This window comes from Vanellus vanellus (assembly GCF_965231255.1).
Source record: "Vanellus vanellus genome assembly, chromosome: Z".
In the NCBI taxonomy this organism is placed as follows: Eukaryota; Metazoa; Chordata; class Aves; order Charadriiformes; family Charadriidae; genus Vanellus; species Vanellus vanellus.
The window spans coordinates 59,809,874-59,828,142 of NC_138908.1; the positions used below are offsets into that span (position 1 = coordinate 59,809,874).

At 38.5% G+C, this 18,269-nt stretch overlaps 1 protein-coding gene across 1 annotated transcript in view; it reads right to left on the reverse strand.

The window, feature by feature from the left end:
* The window catches only part of MRPS27 (mitochondrial ribosomal protein S27), a 49,183-nt gene that overhangs the window by 26,480 nt on the left and 4,434 nt on the right, over positions 1–18,269 (reverse strand). Inside the window, exons 3-4 of the mRNA XM_082497403.1 lie at positions 13,853–13,923; positions 11,797–11,855 (exon numbers count right to left, since the gene is read on the reverse strand). Of these exons, the coding sequence (XP_082353529.1) occupies positions 11,797–11,855; positions 13,853–13,923 (130 nt within the window). The remainder of the gene's footprint in view (positions 1–11,796; positions 11,856–13,852; positions 13,924–18,269) is intronic.

Sequence of the window (18,269 nt, forward strand, 5' to 3'; positions counted from 1 at the left end):
CTCAACTGAGGGCAGTGAGCAAGTGGCTGTGTGGTGCCTAGTTGCCTGCTGGGGTTAAACCATGACAACCACTAAGCAAATCAAGGATAAACATGGCAAAACTGACTCAAGCATTTTGTTACACAGTTTAAAACTTGTGGTCTCTTGCCAGCTTTGTGATTGTTTTACTTTTGTTCCTTTCAGAAAAACACCGTACAGATCTGTTATTTAAAGAGAGGGACAGTAGGTACCTCACTTTAAGTACTGCAGGTACTTACTGTAGGACAAATGTTCTCTTGTGTAGGTAGGTACAAGCTGCACAATAAAATGAGGTTGTGCTACTCAAAACAGGCAGAGGATTTCAAAATGCAAAGGGATATTTTGTAGTTCCTCCCCTTTCGAGACAGGAATACAGCCAAGACTGTTAGTTATAAACATAACCCACTACTGTCTTTGCTTCTGTTGATGAACACCAGTGCACGGTACGATGCCAGGACACCCTGCTACTTTGCCTCGTTGCAGTGGCCCACTCAGATTTTGTATTTAGGCTCCAAACTGGCATTTACAAGCATCCAGTTCTCCAAGGCACTCAGAGTATAGAAGGCTTATGCATGTCATGTTACCCACTGTACAGGAGAACAGAGAAGACAGAAGAGGGGGGAAAACACTAAAACTATGTGCAATTATGTACTGGATGTGCTTCAGTCTGGCTCTTTTTATTTCATTCCTCCAAAGAATTGTGAATCTGTTGTTCATCTCAGCGGCCAGTCCGGCCCAAACCTTGACGTTTTCAAAACAACACAATAGTCTCTCACATAAGATGAACTTGCTGCTCTATGATTTAACCTGGACAAGGGAAACTCTGCAAAAAAGGTTGATCGCTGCAGGACAGTAACTTCAATGGAAGACAAAAAAAGAAACCCTTTTGCAGAGAAAACAGAGTGTACCACTCCTGCTGCGAATGCTCCTCTGTCATGCTCTCACAGTAGCTGCTACACCTTGTCCACCCCCAGTTACAAGCACCAGCAGCCAGCCTGGTTTGTCAGAGCTTTGGCACAGACGGTGTAGGCAAGGGAGGGGGGTGGGTTGCCCATTTTACTCCCAGCTGTCTGCTGCCAGAAGCCATCTATTTTGCTTGTGGCTGGATTTAGCCCTGCTCTGCTCACTCACTAATGGAACTAAGTATAAAGTGGCTGATTAGACTGAAGAAAGAAGTATTTTTCCCCTTTGTTAAACGAATACAGTAGTAAAAGAGGAGAGATCAGAATTAAATAAATGACAATTTAAAGAGGATGATCATAAAGTTGACTTTAGAGATTAAAGCCAGCTCTACATCCACACCAATTCTTGGAAAAAGGTATTACTCATAAAGGTGCAAATCTGCTTGCAAAGCCAGTTGCCAAAATCCATGCATTTTCAGGTTGACAAGCTCTACAGTGAAGGTGGGGGAAGGGGGGAATATAAAAATCCCCATTCATTTTCCAGCAAGAGAAAGAAGGAATGTTTATTGTGTCTACATTTACAGCTGAGAAAACAGTAGTTGCTACCAGCTGCTCTCTAGTATACCCCTTTCCAACTTTAAAAACAAACCCAAGAAAGCATTCTTTGTTGGCTGTTTAAATGCTCCCTGAACTATATCCTGGGTCAAATCCTCACCTGGTCCAAAGAGAAAAAACATGGTTACCCCAGCTACCAGGGACCTGCCTCAATCCACTAAGGACCTGCCACACCACACACGTGCATGGACCTTTAATTAGACTAAAGCTGGGAGGCAAGGACAACTCCAGCACCTTTCAAGGATGTGCAGCCCACAATATCTGTCAGGATGGTGAAGATGCAAGCCAATTGCTGAGAGCTGCTGCAGTGTTATTTCTGAAATGACCAACTCCACATTTAACAGCGTCCCTCAGGCTTTCAATCTGATGTAGCAAAGGGAAGACAGGGAGGCAGCTGAAAAGCCTGGGGACATTCTCCTGCAGAGACAAGGGATGCACCAGGATTTTAGGAAATAGATAAGGTGGTATCATCAGCTGATAGGAGGGGCTTGGGGTTCTATCTAAGCTTCCCCTGCCCCAACCCTCACCCCCTTGCCAAAAAAAAAAAAAAAAAAAAAAAAAGAAGGGATCATTCTGCCTAGAAACCAAAGATTTACCAAGTAAAGGACAGAAATAGAAAAAGAGTAACAGACACTCTGCCAGAAGGAACAGTCGCAGGTAGCTGAGCAGAGTGACTGGAGTGCTTGGTACAGAGAAGCACTGAAAATGCAACTGGCCTCATTCCAGCAGACAGTACAGATATGTTATCTAGAGCATACAGCTTTAAAAACAGCTCACTGTTAAAGCAGCATTAAAACAACACAAAAAACGACCACCCAAACCAAGAAAGTAGGCACCCTGAATAATCGTATTTTTCATTCTGCTACTGGGCATTTTACATTCAGAAATTTGCACCTTAATGTCCCATTCCTGGAAAACAAAGAGAGAGAGTAATAACCTCAGAAATCATCCCAGCAAAATATTTAACTATGACCCTGGCTTATCAGTACCTCTATTCAATTTCAGCAAAGCATTGTTTTGCGGGTCTGTTTGCAATACAAGCTTCTTCTTCCCTTAGGGAGTAGAACACTTTTTAACAGGCATGAATGTATATGCAGAAATAAGCAGCCTTACCAGCTGAATAAGTGTACCGGCTTATTTTCATTTTTGTTCTGCACTCTAATGTTTTTGGACATTTCTGAAGAAGATGGAAGTAATTAGAAAAAACAAACTACTGGAATCAAGCAACGTAAGCTGGCTTTTCAAATTTCTTTACCACTGGGGACAAAAAGAAATCTACAGCCTGATGGATATAATCAGGTATTTTTCTAAATGTTTCAGTAACTGATTGTTGACCAAACATTTTCAGTCCTAAAAAAGCATAAACATCCATTTCTGTAAATACAAACAGCCAGCTATTTGAAAACTAACATTCCCAATCATTTATAAGCTAAAGAAAGGTGTATGCTAAAGTAGGTCTCTCTCCTCCTTGTCACAGTAACTTTGATTTTGTTATAACCATTTTGTCTACAATGCTGCATAATAGAACAAAAGAAGATAAGACCTACACCTGTGTTGTATTATTTCATCCCTTATCATGGTCATCTTAATGTTCTTTCCATTTCAACAGGCTTTCATCTTCTGGAACCTGCATCACATCTGCTACCTGTTACTACATACTATGCAGCAACACGCATCAAAACCACAGATATGCTCAGCGCACAACACAACAGATACTCTACTGGATCATATTACTCAGTTGAACATCTTCACTGTTACTAATAAAGCACAGAACACTTTCTTGACTACTGTGAAGCACAGTAAGATGGTACAGGCATTTTTTATGTGCTCAATCAGACTATGTTCATCTTACATGCCCTGTGGAACACAGCAAGCTTATATCCAACAATGATTTGTTTAAAATTAAGATCATACGGATTTTTCCTTGTATACAGTAAAATGAAGGGAAGTTCTCACTGATAATGCACGAGCCTTGTATTTCACATGCTGTCTGAGGTAACACAGGAAAAAATATTTTAGTGCCTTTGGCCTTCTCTCCAGTGTACACTATAAAACCAGCACATGACTTGCTATCATTCACCCATATTGACAATCTTCTTAACAAAAGTGGTCCAAAACTGGAATTCTAATGCAGTGGAATGTGAGAGACATGCTTTGTTTCCAGCTCTGCTTCCATGCACCCTGCAAGAGTTGATACTGTTTCCATGGTAGAAAACCAACGGTGTCATGAAACTGCTTGTTTAGGTATTATCAGCAGTTGTATTAGTCTCCTTGAGAAACCTTTCCTTAAATATTGTAAAGAAAAAAAAAGATCAATAGAAAGACAGATAGACACAAATCCCTTTCCACGCTTACTTACAGCATAATATGGCCTGGAATGTTTCAAGACATTTCGCATTCTTGGTGGATCTCCAGTCCCACTTTCTTATAAGCATTACTTTTACTTATAAATAAGAGAAAACAATTAAAACCTAAAATCCTGAGTAAACCCAGGTCAGTGGATCTGCTTTACAACATGCACATTCAACCCAAGATCTATTTTCAACATAACAGCTGTGGCATACTATGCAACTCCTACACCCAACATCAGGACACTAGAAAGCCAACACTACTTTCTGCTTATCTTTCTTCTCCAGCTCCTAACTTAAATCTTTCCAGTATAAAACTGACAAACTCAAACACTTGCTCAAGCTCTAAATACTCATTCTGTTCTTAAAAATCCATTTTCAATAAAATACCTATCCTCATCAAAAGCTGACCCACAGTTACTTGCATAGTCTATCTAAGCTTTGAGCGACCTGATTCACCCCACAGAAAACCACCACTAATGGCAACAAATCAACACCATAACTTACCTCATGTATCGCCTTTACTCTCTCTTTTACTACCGACTACCATAAAATAATAATAATCACTGACATTCCTAAGAAATTTTCTGCCTGATCTGGAAACCTTTTGACTTAGTACTTATTCCTGTCTTGTGACATTTAAACTGTTCAGCATTCTGTGTACGTGCTGGTTGCAGTAGCACAAAACCCTGTATTTCCTTAAGTACAGGATAAATGCTCTCCCATTTTTAGCCTATTTTGTTATTTTATACATAATGTGTGAAGATAGACAAATTTCATTTGAATGGCTACCCCCACTTCTGCTCACACCTCAATCCAGTGCTACTCAGCAGTGTGACTCAGTAAGTTAAAGCTAACAAAAAATCAACAGAATTTCTATTTGAAATAAACTGCTCACCAAAACCCCTTGAATTCAACAATTTGCATGAAATATATTTCTTCCTCAAGAAACACATATTTTACAGCTAATTTTACCAGTGGGATACCACAGACTAGAGAAAGTTACTAGCTAAGCAACTGAAACCAGAATTTTTAATGACTGTTACCCCTTCTACAACTGCAATCATAATATATTCCTTATTCGCCTATGTTATGCTTAGTTCAGCTCAATAATGAGTATCTTGTCTCTGAAAACAGCAGGAATGCACATTTACCTCTTCTAAATAAAAGAGGGATAAAAACTGGCGCCTACAAATACTAAAATCCTGACATCTTGAGAATCTGATTATGTCACTAAATAAAAACAAGATTTCCTGTAGTTGATAAGTTTTAAATGCAAAACATGTTCTGATAAATGCTTTCCATATTGTATCTGATATAACTAATGTTTACATACTCATTACAATTTGTAATTTTCAGGAAAGTAATACTTTTATTCAAATTTCTTTCTCAAGGGAGTTGTCCACATCAGTGAAAAATAGCACTCTGGTAAAAACTTCTCTCTTTTTTTAAAGGTAATCAAATATATAAATGAAATGTGTAAATAAATACCTGATAAACTTGTAAGTACCTACACAAGATTGTCTCCTTGCTCAGTTAAAAAACGGTTCCAAATTTAGTACAATCATTCCAAAGAATATCAAAAAGGTTTAAAGGGTTACCAAAAAACAACAATAACGCTTCCTTTAGAAACATAAATAAAACTATAAACATGAAACATGACTAAAGTATTTTATTTGAATTAAGGTTTCTTGCTTGCTGATTTAAACAGAGATCAAATTCAACAATTCAAATAATTCGAATTCTAATCAACCTATCTGTAATAAGACAGCTCTGATCTACTGCATGTCAAGATTAATCCTTAACAATGTAGTTAATCATTATTTTTCTGCTGTATTTATTTTGTTTCAAAAAGGAATAAATACTTGAACCATAAAGGAATGATTTAGGTTGATGGATACAATAACCACAAAATTAGCAGTTCCCAAATCAGATCATGGCAGCTGTGGGTATGGTTGTAAGCCTAATAAAAATTCAGTTTCATAGTAGTTGCAATCTTCAACATTACTTAAGGGAAAAGATTTCTGTACTGTTTAACACTACTTAGGAAAGCTGTAAGAGAGGGAACTCAACAGAAACAAAAACTTTTTATGCTTTTTTCTTCTGTTTACATGGGTTTGGAGCTACTGCCTGGCTCTGGCTGCCATTACTGCTTAGGGGCTGTAACAGAACCTGAAGTTCCTTGCGGGGAAAGCCAGGTAAGGTTAATTCTCAAGTCTATCTTCACAATTATTAGTCATCAAAGCTAGCAAAGGAACAAATCTCTATATATGTTTGTGTTTTAAATTCTGAAGCTTATAAAAGGCTTTACTCTGTCCTAGTCATTTGTATCCGTTTGAACAGCTCACTCTACATTTTTGGCTGCAATTTAACCTCTGTCTAGACTTCCAGCATTTCTAAATTATAACGCAAGACCTGCCTCCAGACAGGCTTTTTGCTGGTGCAGGAATTTACGAAACCACCTTTAGAATGCCACTGGATATAGCAAAATTGACCTTTAAGGTGAGTATGAATGAAATTCTGAGACAAAATTGCCTTTTTTCCTTCAACATATAACCAGTACAACATTGGAGATTTAGTCCTGAATACTTACTGCTCACATTGTATTTCAGTCTATTTCCAGTACTATTTATTACATAGAATGCTTTGAGCTGTTGGCAAGAAAGATGCTGATTTAAAGATAGGAAAATTCTGCTAAGATTCTTTTCTTGCAAGAATAGTAATGAAAGCCTTTCTCCCAATACTAAATGAAAAATGTATCTACTTGGGGTGTGGACTGAGTCAGTTCTTTCTATTTCTGAATATGACTGTCTTTATCATTCTATCTAGTCCAGAAATACTGGGGAGGGGCTGGGAGAGCAGATTGCCCCCTATGGTTGATATATGCATTCTGTTTGTAGAAGAATCTTTCTTCTTCCCTTATTTTAAATAGAAAGGTTTTTAAAATCCAAACGCTTATCCCTTTAGTGGTGGCAACATGCCAAAAAGAAAAGATTAGTGTTGAAGGAAATTCTTCCAACTTTTTCGGCTTTTATAGGCAGTGCCTAGAAAATTCTTGTCCAGTTTCTGCCAAGCTTAAAGAAAAGCATATACAAAAGGACAGATGTACTATGAAAAGCAGATGACTGAAAAGACCTGTGTTACAGGAAGAGACCTTTCTGAATGCTTTTCAGTGTTATATCTTTATTGATGATTCTCCCCCATTTTACAGCACAGTTACACAGACGGAACACACCTGATTCAGTGAGATGTCGTTATAGGATTAGGCTTGCTGAAATTTTGCTCTGAGTTCTTAAATGTAGTTGCTCGTTATTTTCTGCAAGATTCCTATAGCTCAGACTGACAAACCATGGGCAGACAATGACAACACAGAAACCATGAAAGATGACAGGGAGAGTAAGCACATGTTCCCCTCTGTGCAAAAATGAGTGAACACTGGAGCCAGAAGAGCAGTGGAGTCTCTAAAGCACTAAACCCAGATATTTCAGTCATTCATGTGCAAAGTACTGGAATATTCTAATGAGGTAAATCTCTCTGGTGCTTGCCTCTCTTGTGTCTCCCAACCTGCCAAAGAGCAGCCCACATCTTTTGTAAATGAAGTTATTTTGGATTGCTCATCTGATGCAGATGTTCAAACCGATAAAACATACCATTCTGGCTACAAAGTGTATTTTTCTCTCAGACGCTTCCACCACTTCTCAATATCATTTTAAAACATAACTGCTGCATAACTTGAATAATAGACAGATACTTCCAACTAATTTATTTTTATATGTCTCCTCCCCCATTTGTCTGGGAGTGAGAGCCAAGACCTGAAGTCTATGTCAGCTACAACATTAGGACAATGAAAACATCTCAAAGGAAGACTTAAATATGTTGTAGGATTGTGTCTATGCCTCTTCTCCTTTTTCTGTTTGTGTTGGAACAGGTTAATGGTACTCATTACATCCTGTAGATTCACATACTGAAACAAAATATTATATTAGTGGAAATAAATGCCATGAAAAGTATATTTCAGGAGTAAATTTTTTTTAGGTCTATTGTGATTATTTATTACAAGCAAAACTTTAGAGTAACCAAACGTTTTCAGGCACTAAACCACTTGATTGGCATGTAAGTATCAAAAACTGCAACTTCTGCACCCACAGAACCGACATGCAGATACAGACAGTGCAGATGAAACTTTGCATGTGATGTTCAACTAACTACTGATACACTGGCAAGGAATAAGCACAATTTCATATATACGTAGACCACTATAGTCCCAAAATGATTTAATGGCTGAAATCAGGCCTCAATTACTACCATGAATGATGTAACAGCATACCTAAGAATAACTTCTAATAGTTTGCTGTTGTCCCGTTTTGTGATTATAATCAAGTACTGACCCCAGGTAACAAATCCTGAAATCTGCAGACATAACTCAATTTCCAAAAAAGTAATGCTCAATCAAGGAAAGGCAATGAAAAAACCTAGGGAGACTGTGCAAGAACTTGCAGAGCACAAGCACACACATTTACATTTTACAGACAGTGTGTATACTTTTTTCTATGCAGTGGGCAATGGGTTTAATGCAATTAAAAATCCTCCTAAGGAAACTCAACATAAAACTTCCACAATTGCTTTCAAACACATTGAAAGTCTTTGTTGGCATAAAACCTACATAAAGAATCAGCAGAGTTACCTCACCACAAAACCTCTCTCCATTATGCTAATGTTTCTATGATATGAAAAACACCCTGACGTGAGAAATAGTGACATCTCAGTGAGACAGGACAAAGTAAGGCGAACTGCAGGTCTTTGATCTGGCTGAAAGTGCTCTGCATTCTGATTAGAATTTCTGCTGGGATCCTAGGAGATGAAAGGATTTTTTTAAGTCTGACAGTTAACGGAGGGGGAGAGGTATTCAGTAGAGAACAAAAAGAGGAGCACTGAAAGCAGATGACGTCATGCCTCAAAACAGCCTTTACCATCTTACTGACACATTCCACAATGTAGCGTAGCAGTTTCCACACAGCTATTCTTGAGAGCTCAAGATCCTCTGTGGAGACAGTATGGCTGGAGATCCACTGCTTTAAACGGATGGAAAGTTGAAACAGGTCTAAATATAATACGTATATTGTATTTCGTGACGCTAAATGGATTATGGTAATGCTCCAGAACACTACTTTTTGGAACTATGTTCTGCCTGACACACTACAAGATCCAGTCTACAAAGCTTACAAGTTCTGGCACTCCCATCTTCAGAAAAACCCCACACAGCGAGCATGGAAATGCCATTTACTTCCTTCTGATTCTTCCCACAGGCACAGTTTGCCCTTTTGTAACAGGAACATCTTCCATCCTTGTAGGGGCCTTGGAACTGACTACCCTTAGAGGTACCCAATACTGGGGAGAGACATCAAAATCTCCCCCTTATACCATACAAGCAGTTAAGGGAAAAACATAGGACTCTGGGAGCATTCTGCTTATTTACATTCAGGCAAATGCACATACAGCCAACTTACCAGCCCATGTGCATGCCATTTGCTCACAAAGGATTTGTATACCTTAGGATACATAAAAAAGCTTTTTGCTGATACTGCCTTTTGCTTTTTTAGAAGCTTACTCTCCTTACATATAGTACAAAAATTGTGCTTTCAACTGTTTCTCATTAAGCCAGAAAAAGAGATTTCTTGTCAAAGGTTCACTGTTTCTTCACTATCCCTCTCTACGATCTCCTTTATATCTCATGGTGTCACCACTTTTGCAGATTTTTTCTGTGTCAAACTTCCTCCCAGCTGCAAAGAGGTATCTTTATAAACATGTCCTTCATTTGAACTCCAGCGTAAGTGCAAAATGTAAAGAACAATAAAAGGGGCCCAGCCAATACCAACCACATCTCTTATTTCCTGAAGCTAGTACACTTATTTTCATTTGAAAGGGAAGCTGATGTTATAATTGGGATTTCTACATTTTCCAGTGAATTACAGACCTCTCTACACTGTTTCACTACCTGCATATAAATGCATTTTGAGAATAATTTCACAGATCATGCTGGAATAAGTCTCCTGGAAAATTGATGCTACCACCACCAAAAGACTAAGCATTTTGCAACACAGAAACAAAGCAGCATTACAGGGACACACACAAGAAAAATTCCAACCAAAGCACATCTGACAAGCCATCTGACACATCAGTACCTCTATTCTCTCCACACAGACTACTAAAATCTGTGTCAATTACAAATGATCCTATTGGATATGTGCACAGCTGAACTCTCACTAGCCACAGGAGAATTATTTCTTAGAAAAACAGTAAATAACTGTAATTGGTTTTGAGCTGCAAATCTCTCCTTTTAAGGATTAAAACCCTGTATTTTAAACTGATGTACTAACCAGGCACAGATGAAGAGTGGGAAAGGTATTTACATGCTAGAGATTCCCATTCTATTCTCTCCCTCTCACTATGGAACAGTTTCTATGCTTCTGATTTTTTGCCACTCTCTCTGAACCTTGTTTTCAAACAGAAAGAACCTGTAAGATATACTACATATTAACATCTCGCTCTGACTAGCTGAGTTTTATCTGTGCCATTTTGAGACTCAGCAATTAAACTACCACACTTCCCTCTTGGTGCCAGGGCATTCAAAGGTCACTTGGCCTCCCTTACCCTACAGGGCCTGACTCCATCAGAGAGAACTTAAGTCTGTAGCACAATGTACATTACAATCTTCAAGAATGTTAGCAAAAGGTACTAACAGCACATCTGTAAAACAAGGACAAGAGCTTGTTGTAAACCGGATTTATGTTCTCCTGTTTTCACCTCACCTGTTACAGGATAGAAAACTGATTTCTGACCACAGATTCTGGCAGGACTAATGAAATCTTGATCAGAAGGAATGAAAGCTCCACTAACCTCCTCTCTGTAACAGATTCTTCTTCCTCCTTTTATTTTTACATTACAGGATATCACAGAGTATCACAGAGATCTGAAGTCTAATGCAGTCATACACTTACAACTATGCATATACCTAAAACAGCCATCCAGCCACCCAGTAAACCTCTTCATTAAAATAACAATCATTATTCTTTACAAGTAGTGATCTGACATTCTTTGTAAAGATGCTCTCTCACGCACTTTGACAGGATGAGTTACTTTCTCCATCAGGAAACCTAGCTCTCAAAATGTGTGTAAAATCATCCATAAAAGAACTAACTTATTTTAGTGATCAGCAAGAATTACTGTCCTCTTAAAGCTGATATTGAGATGTATTGACCTGAAGCAAGCAAACATTCAACCTGACACTAGAAGAAGAGGTACCAAATACACTTTCACTCAAACCAAAAATAGTTGCAGAAAACTCGAACAACCTATGCATAAGGTGAACTGCACATCTTATCTAGGGAACCTAAAGTACTAAGGGGATAAAAACCAAAACCATACTTCATTTAGCTTTGCTGACTTAATCATTACTACAGCATGCCCATTCTCATTCCTATTCATTCTAAGGAAACGAGGTTCCTCAAGTCCTACACTTACACATGCAAATACGCATATAGCCAGTTTAGTTAAATTATGACTTAGAGAACAAAAAAGTATTAGAAGGAAAAACTGCAAACAAACATAATTCCGTATAATTTCAGCATCTCTAATGTAAATCATAGCTGGAGGTTGTATTAACTGTTCAGTGGCTCAAACTAACATGCATGACAGGAGTCAGTGCTGCAGGTGCAGAACAATGCCAGCCATAACAAAGGAGAAGTTACCAAGAAGGCCCTTAACTGTGAGTTGCAAGCCAGGTAGATGCATATATTTTGCAAAATAGAAATCAAATCTGGTAAGCTGGAAAGGGTCAGAGTCTTAAAAGGGCAAGACTCTGTGGTATTTACTTGTATGTCTTGAAGTTCATGTTGGGGGGAAAGGATGCTTACTTGTAAAGGTAATATTCAGCTTGATCCACTTCCTCTCGTGAAGAAATGTTGTCAATAAACTGATTAAAAAATAAGAAATAAAAGCTTCAGACTGAGCATTCACAAAGCATATTAGAAGAAAATACCACTTCAAGAAACAAAATACATTTGTTTGACATATTTAGGTGTCTTACAGCACTGGAGGTCTTCAAGTCTTTGCTTGCTCCTACTCAGGTTTCTTCTAGACTGCTAAAAGTCAAATCTTGTTCAACAAGTCCCCATCTCACCTTAAGAAATGTTCTGCACCTTGAAAACATGGAGACCACCTGAGCATTATGCCCATATAGCTCAGTACCCCACATTTTTGCTGCTCCTCTCTGAATTTTTTGCTCTTTAATCATATCCTTTAATTTGAGAATAGATTCAGTTCCTTACTTTTTTTTGCCAATTTTGAATGAGTCTCAACATGACTTTCTTCTCTTTCTAAAAAGTATTCTTTTCCCTAACCTGTTGTGCCTATTCGTACTATAAATTCTGAAGGACAGAGGCAACAGCATTTTGTATTTCACCATACATATAAATAATGGCAAGAAAAGAATCACCCCTATGCTGTAAAGCACAATTTTGCTCTCATTTAAAACCATGTCTACTCCAGGTAATCTTCCAAAATTCCCACTGCTATCAACTATTTAAATAAAAGCCAAGTTTTCAACCAGACTTTGTCTTACGGTAACAGTGAATCCTATTTTCCTGTAGGTTTTACTAACCTAAGCATAAGATGCAAGAACACTCCAGAGTCTTCCCAATATAATACCTTTAGCTCAGAATAGATAAACAACATGTTCTCAAGGTCAGTACTTTTCTTTATCAGACGTATAAGCTACAAATAATAGTTTCAGCTGACTGGTACACTGGTACTTGCTTTCCGGTTTCTCAACTCCCCTTACATGCTTTACACATGTAGCTCCCATCTTTAGATTGTGGCAATAGCATGCCCGTGCATTTTATTTACATTTTAGAAAATAAGAATCTGATGTGAGTTCCAAGTATTGGAAAGTGGGGCTGCCTGACAATCTGGAAATATCACTTCTGGGAAGAGGTCAGCCCAAACCAGGAACATGAAAGAAAGGAATAAAGCTGATTAAGTAATAAAATGGAAAGGAACACCCATTTCACCCATGGATGCTGTTTCAGAAGCAATGATCAAGAATGCCTGATCTGTATAAATGCTTAATCTTGTAACTGTACAAAATGTTCTGTAACTCCTCAGTTAGTGGTGCCAGTCATACCAATTAGTGGTGTTACTGAGGTACCAGGGTGGTGACTCAGCTTTTTTGAATAATTTTGAAGACTGAAATTAGCTTTAGGGTTTTTTGGAGTTTTTGGTTTTGTTTTTTTTTTTTTTTTTTGAAAAAGTGACGTATTTATTCTCCTTTTTCAGTACAAACACTCACACAGGGAACTTAAAAGCACATCTCACACATCTGCCTTCTCTCCCCTTCCACGGACTAACCCATCCAGAGGATGGAAATGGTGACTAATTCCAGCAAAAATAACAGCTTCACTTATCCCACACCAGCATTTGTCCTGCCTCAGTCTGCTGAGGCAAGGAAAGAAAACTACAGAGGCAAAACGTATCCACCTCTGCCTCACACCGAAAGGAGCCTGGAAGTGGAGGAAGATGCACATAGGCAGGCAGCGTGCTAATTCACTGCATTCTCTTAGAAGCCTGGGTTCTTATAAAGTGCCTGAGGGGGGTTAAAGCTCTCACTAAGACAGAGACCACAGGAAGGCAGGGAACATGTATTAGGGAAATACATAGCCCAGTAACAGTGAAGCCCGATTTTACTGAGAAAAAAACTATTTCTGTTTTGAAGACCTTACAGTCAAGGTACTAACTAAGGAGTACAAAGTAACAAACACCATCTTTACACAGAAATTTAACAGCATAACAAGACATTTACCATACCAGAACTCCCAGCAGAGGTGGTATCATTTATCCCCTCTCAGCTCATGTGATTTCATAAGCATTCTACTCTCATTTCCATCACTTTATGATTGGGATTTATTTCCTTACCCGGGCTATTGTCAAAGAGCTGACAGGTAGCTTTCTTTCATAGGTTCTGTCCATTAAGTGGGCTAAGTCAGCTGGAGAAAACAGAAAAAAGAGTATGTTTAATCAACTGGCATTACAGGAAAATCTGCAGAGCCATCATACAACCTAGAATACAACCTCTGTTCATGAAATAAAATCCTGGTTCCTTGTTAACATCTCATTTTGAAGTTGTATGAAAACAATACTTTCAGTTATTGTTAAATACTTTAACATAAAATAATACATGTAAAGGTTCTCAACACAATGATTTTAACTTATTAGAAAGAAGAGGGAAAAAGAAAACTAATTGATAATGTGTTAGATGAAATTAGTATAACTAATACAACTCATCGAAAAAAACCTGTGCAGATGTCCTTAAAATGCCCACTTGCTTTCAAGCTCAGCATATGCTGGACAGTGCTTTTGGTATGGGTTTGTCCTTTATTTTATGGTAAAACAATGAGACAGAAAAAAGCACTACCGTATTGATAAATCCTACAGTCACAAACAGCAATCTGAAGAAATACTGTTAATCAAACTGGGCACTGTGCCAGTACCTTACTAACTTTATAGCATTCTGCTCCAGCAGTTGTATAACAATATTAATTTGACCATACAGGAACTTTAAGCTTCTGACTGTTGAACGGGCAGCCAACTAATGCATTTAATGAATTTAATTGGAAGTTAAATTAATTTAATTTGTAGTTTTAGTTTTGTACTGTTCCTGGAAAATAATGACGACTGAGGAAGAGTAAGCTGTTTATTGTATGCTTAGTGTCAACTGTTTGATTCTTAGCTGAGACATGAGCTGATGATATCCAATCTATAAAATATAGAGACTGAATTCAGTCATACTCTTTCTTTCTGTTCTCCTGCATCTTCCAGGACCAGGAACTGAACATATTCTCTCTGCATCATTAGCACCTTGTTTCACTCACCCCAAGACTACAACTGTTACTAAAACAGCCTCTGCTTTGACACCTCTCGATTAGTCCCACTTGCCATCCTTCAAGAGCTGATGGGTTGGCTCGTTTTACATGTCATTTTCCAAAAAGGTCATCCAACCTCCACACCTGTCAATGAAATGTGAGGTGAGCACAACTTAGAGCACCACATCAGAACTGACTAAGCCTTCTACTCTGGCAAAGCTGTCAGGCGCAGGAAGCAGCACTGCACCAGTAACACGCTGTGACTCCAAAGGATGCAGTCCATGTATGTTCTGTCCACAAAACAAGTGATGCCCCTATTCATCATTTTAAAACCACAACTGTACCGCCAGTGAATACTGAGCATTATACAGTTCTAACAGTATGAATGCCATTCAATGCTACTCTGACCTTAGAGGTATATTCTCTCAAATTACAACACATGGGCAAAGATTTTTGCTGCAGTAAAATAACAGAACCTTGATGTGGCATAAAATGGTTAACTCTTAGTCTGGACAATGCTGCTGTCTGCCACTTAGCGGTATTTAGTGTCAGCTTAACACCTTCCTCCCTGAGGCACTTCAAGGTGTTCTTCAAAACACAAAAAGAACATTTATCTCTGGCTGAGGGAAGGCAAGCATTTCATGACCATGAACATGGTAAAGACTTCGGGGGCATTCCCAGTAGTGCTAGAAGTTAAGAGAGAATGGATGCTGCGGCCAAGTCAACTTGTCAGGAACTAACAACTGGCTGGACCCTTGCCTAAACATACTAAGCCAACTGCCATCCAACATTCTTCATCTGCACTTTGAGATAGCTGGACAAAAGAATTCATTCTGAAATCTGCTGTGTTTGATGACATAGCAACATGGACCCGAGACAGACAACTGCACAGGTTGGGGGTTGGGAGTTCATTTATCTATTCCAGAACTACTTTTGTTATGCATCACCCTCTGAAAACTGGAAGGTGATACCTAAGACCATTTTGGGCCATACTCAACCCCTGAGCTTGGTACTTCTTTTGTACAGGTGTTCATGAAGATCAGGAGCTCATTTCAGGATACACTGAGTACTTAAGTAGAATATAAACCAAATAATACAATGCTGTAAGTGTAAGATCCCAAGACTGTTAGCCATTTATACACAGGCCTGGGAGAGTTCACACACAGAATTTTAATGACTGACCTTTTATACTGCCTACAAAGCTGGAACTCTCCATCACAACTTTAGCATGGAAAGCAACATGAAGCACTTGTCTATCAGCTCCAGTATAAGAGTTACAATAAAATGAAAGCTGATTAAACTACTTAAAGAATTGAAGACAAATCAAGTTAATGGGAAATTAAGCTTTGTTTCAGACAAATTGCTGTTTCTGCTATAGTTTCTAGATATGAATATTTTGCAGTGAGTAATTCTTTCCTGGTTTGTTTTCTCTGAAGAGCACCTAAACCGAGACTTTTTTTCTCACATGCCTGATTTGAAATAATTCAGCTACCTTTTGTAAACCGACTTTGCTCCCTAAGTTGCTATTCAATAATCAAGATTAAAGCTTCTTCTTAGTTAAAAACATCTTGACAGAAGTACTAGAATGCAAGAATGTGAATGCCCAAGTCTCCTAGCACTGTTGGTAGCAAAACTGAAGCACTGACACTGGTGTATAAATGAAATAAACATTTTAATGGCCAAAGCAAAATACTATGAACATTCTAACAGATATATATTGTGAGTGCTTTTATCTGATAGTCATTACCAAAGAGGACACGAATACATATAATCTCTCACACACATTGCCTAAAAATACATTTCTATAAGATTAATTTTTACAAAACTTTAATTTCTCTAAAACCATATTTCTGCATATTGTATAATCTCAGGCACTTAAACAAACTAACAAAACAAACAATAAGTCTGAGCTAAGGTCATTCAACTTCTGGACATGACTTCACCATTGCGTCCAGAACACTAGTATCTGAGATTTTGTGTTCACTTTTATTTTCACTTGTTCATTGAAACTCAATGTCCTGCTGCCTGCAACAGGGTGATTGAAGACAATGACTAGGAAAATACTGGTCCTCACTTTCCAAGTCACTGGTTATGACACCTACTACCAGTTTGGTGGCCTACGAAATCAAAACACGTTCATTTGATTCGCAGAATGTACCTATCCATAGCACATAGCCACATCAACAGGTGGTACATTTGACCACCACTTAAGGTCACTATCCTCTTATTCTTAGAAGTGGTCCATCCAGGACAGGGTTGAAATCCAGTGACAGGGCAGCAACAGGAAAGTGGATACAACTGTGATGCAAAGTTTACCCATCCTGGGAACGACGGGCCGAGCTAATACCTTAACTCACAGGCTAACACTTCCTTTTCTATATGAAGAAAGCCTTGATTTATTTTAAAGACCAAATTAAAATATAAATGAAGGCTAAAGCAGGTCCTTTGCCATACAAATGTATATGTTTCACATTTCTTAGTATTTCCACATCCCTAGCAGCTTCTGGAAAGAACTACAGCTTTGTACAGAAGAAGGCTTTGAATGGAAATTATTCAAGTCTGTAAAGGCAGCACTGCCACCTGCTGTTGCGGATGAGCCATTTTGGGTACCATCAGTTCTTCTAACAAAGAAGTTTCCTATCTCACTTGGATTCTGCCATTCCCTGGGATTCCAGTAATTGGTCTTCTCATCAAGATGCCTACTGGCATCACTTAATTTTACCCTTGTTAGTGATGAACCAACTGAAACATTGAAGAATCTAAGTCCAGCCACACCTCCCGTTTCCTTGACATCTCATTTTTAATAAGTGGACTCCAAATTACTTCTAGACAGGTATCTTCCTACCAGCAAGCAGTTTGTAAATTCCAAATTAACACATTTTCAATTCCTACCTTTTGAAGAAATGTGCTTCTGTACACAAAACAGAGTCTTGTTCTTTCCCATGCTTTTTTCAGTGCTGAAGTTTGCTAAACTCATTCATGCTTCGAATACTAAACTGAGACTATGGAGAAGAGAATAAACCATAGTATTGCGGAATCCCAATTCTGAAACATTGTTTGAAATACACAAATAAAAGAGCATCTTCTCAACTCAAAGAACTCACTCTAGCTACAATCGCTGGTTACTACACACGGGATTCTATGCGCATCCATAAAGCTGACAGCTACAGAGCAGACCTCTGCAAGGCTGTCTCCTCTTTGAAAATGCTAATACAGCTGACACGTGTTACCTTGTTTTCTCTTTTCTGTGAACACAAAATGAAAATGCAAAGCAGCTCTCTGAAAGGCATGGAAGAGACATCTGCTTTGGATCAAGATCATCAACAGAGAAGCAGCAAGAACTGTGCCTGCCAAGCAGTCACAAAAGGTCTTGCCAGGCCTGGGGAAAGCCAAACATGGACTGTACCAGCACTTGCACAGCAATGTTTTCTTCTACTGTGGATTTCTATTGCCTACAACGTTTGTCAAAA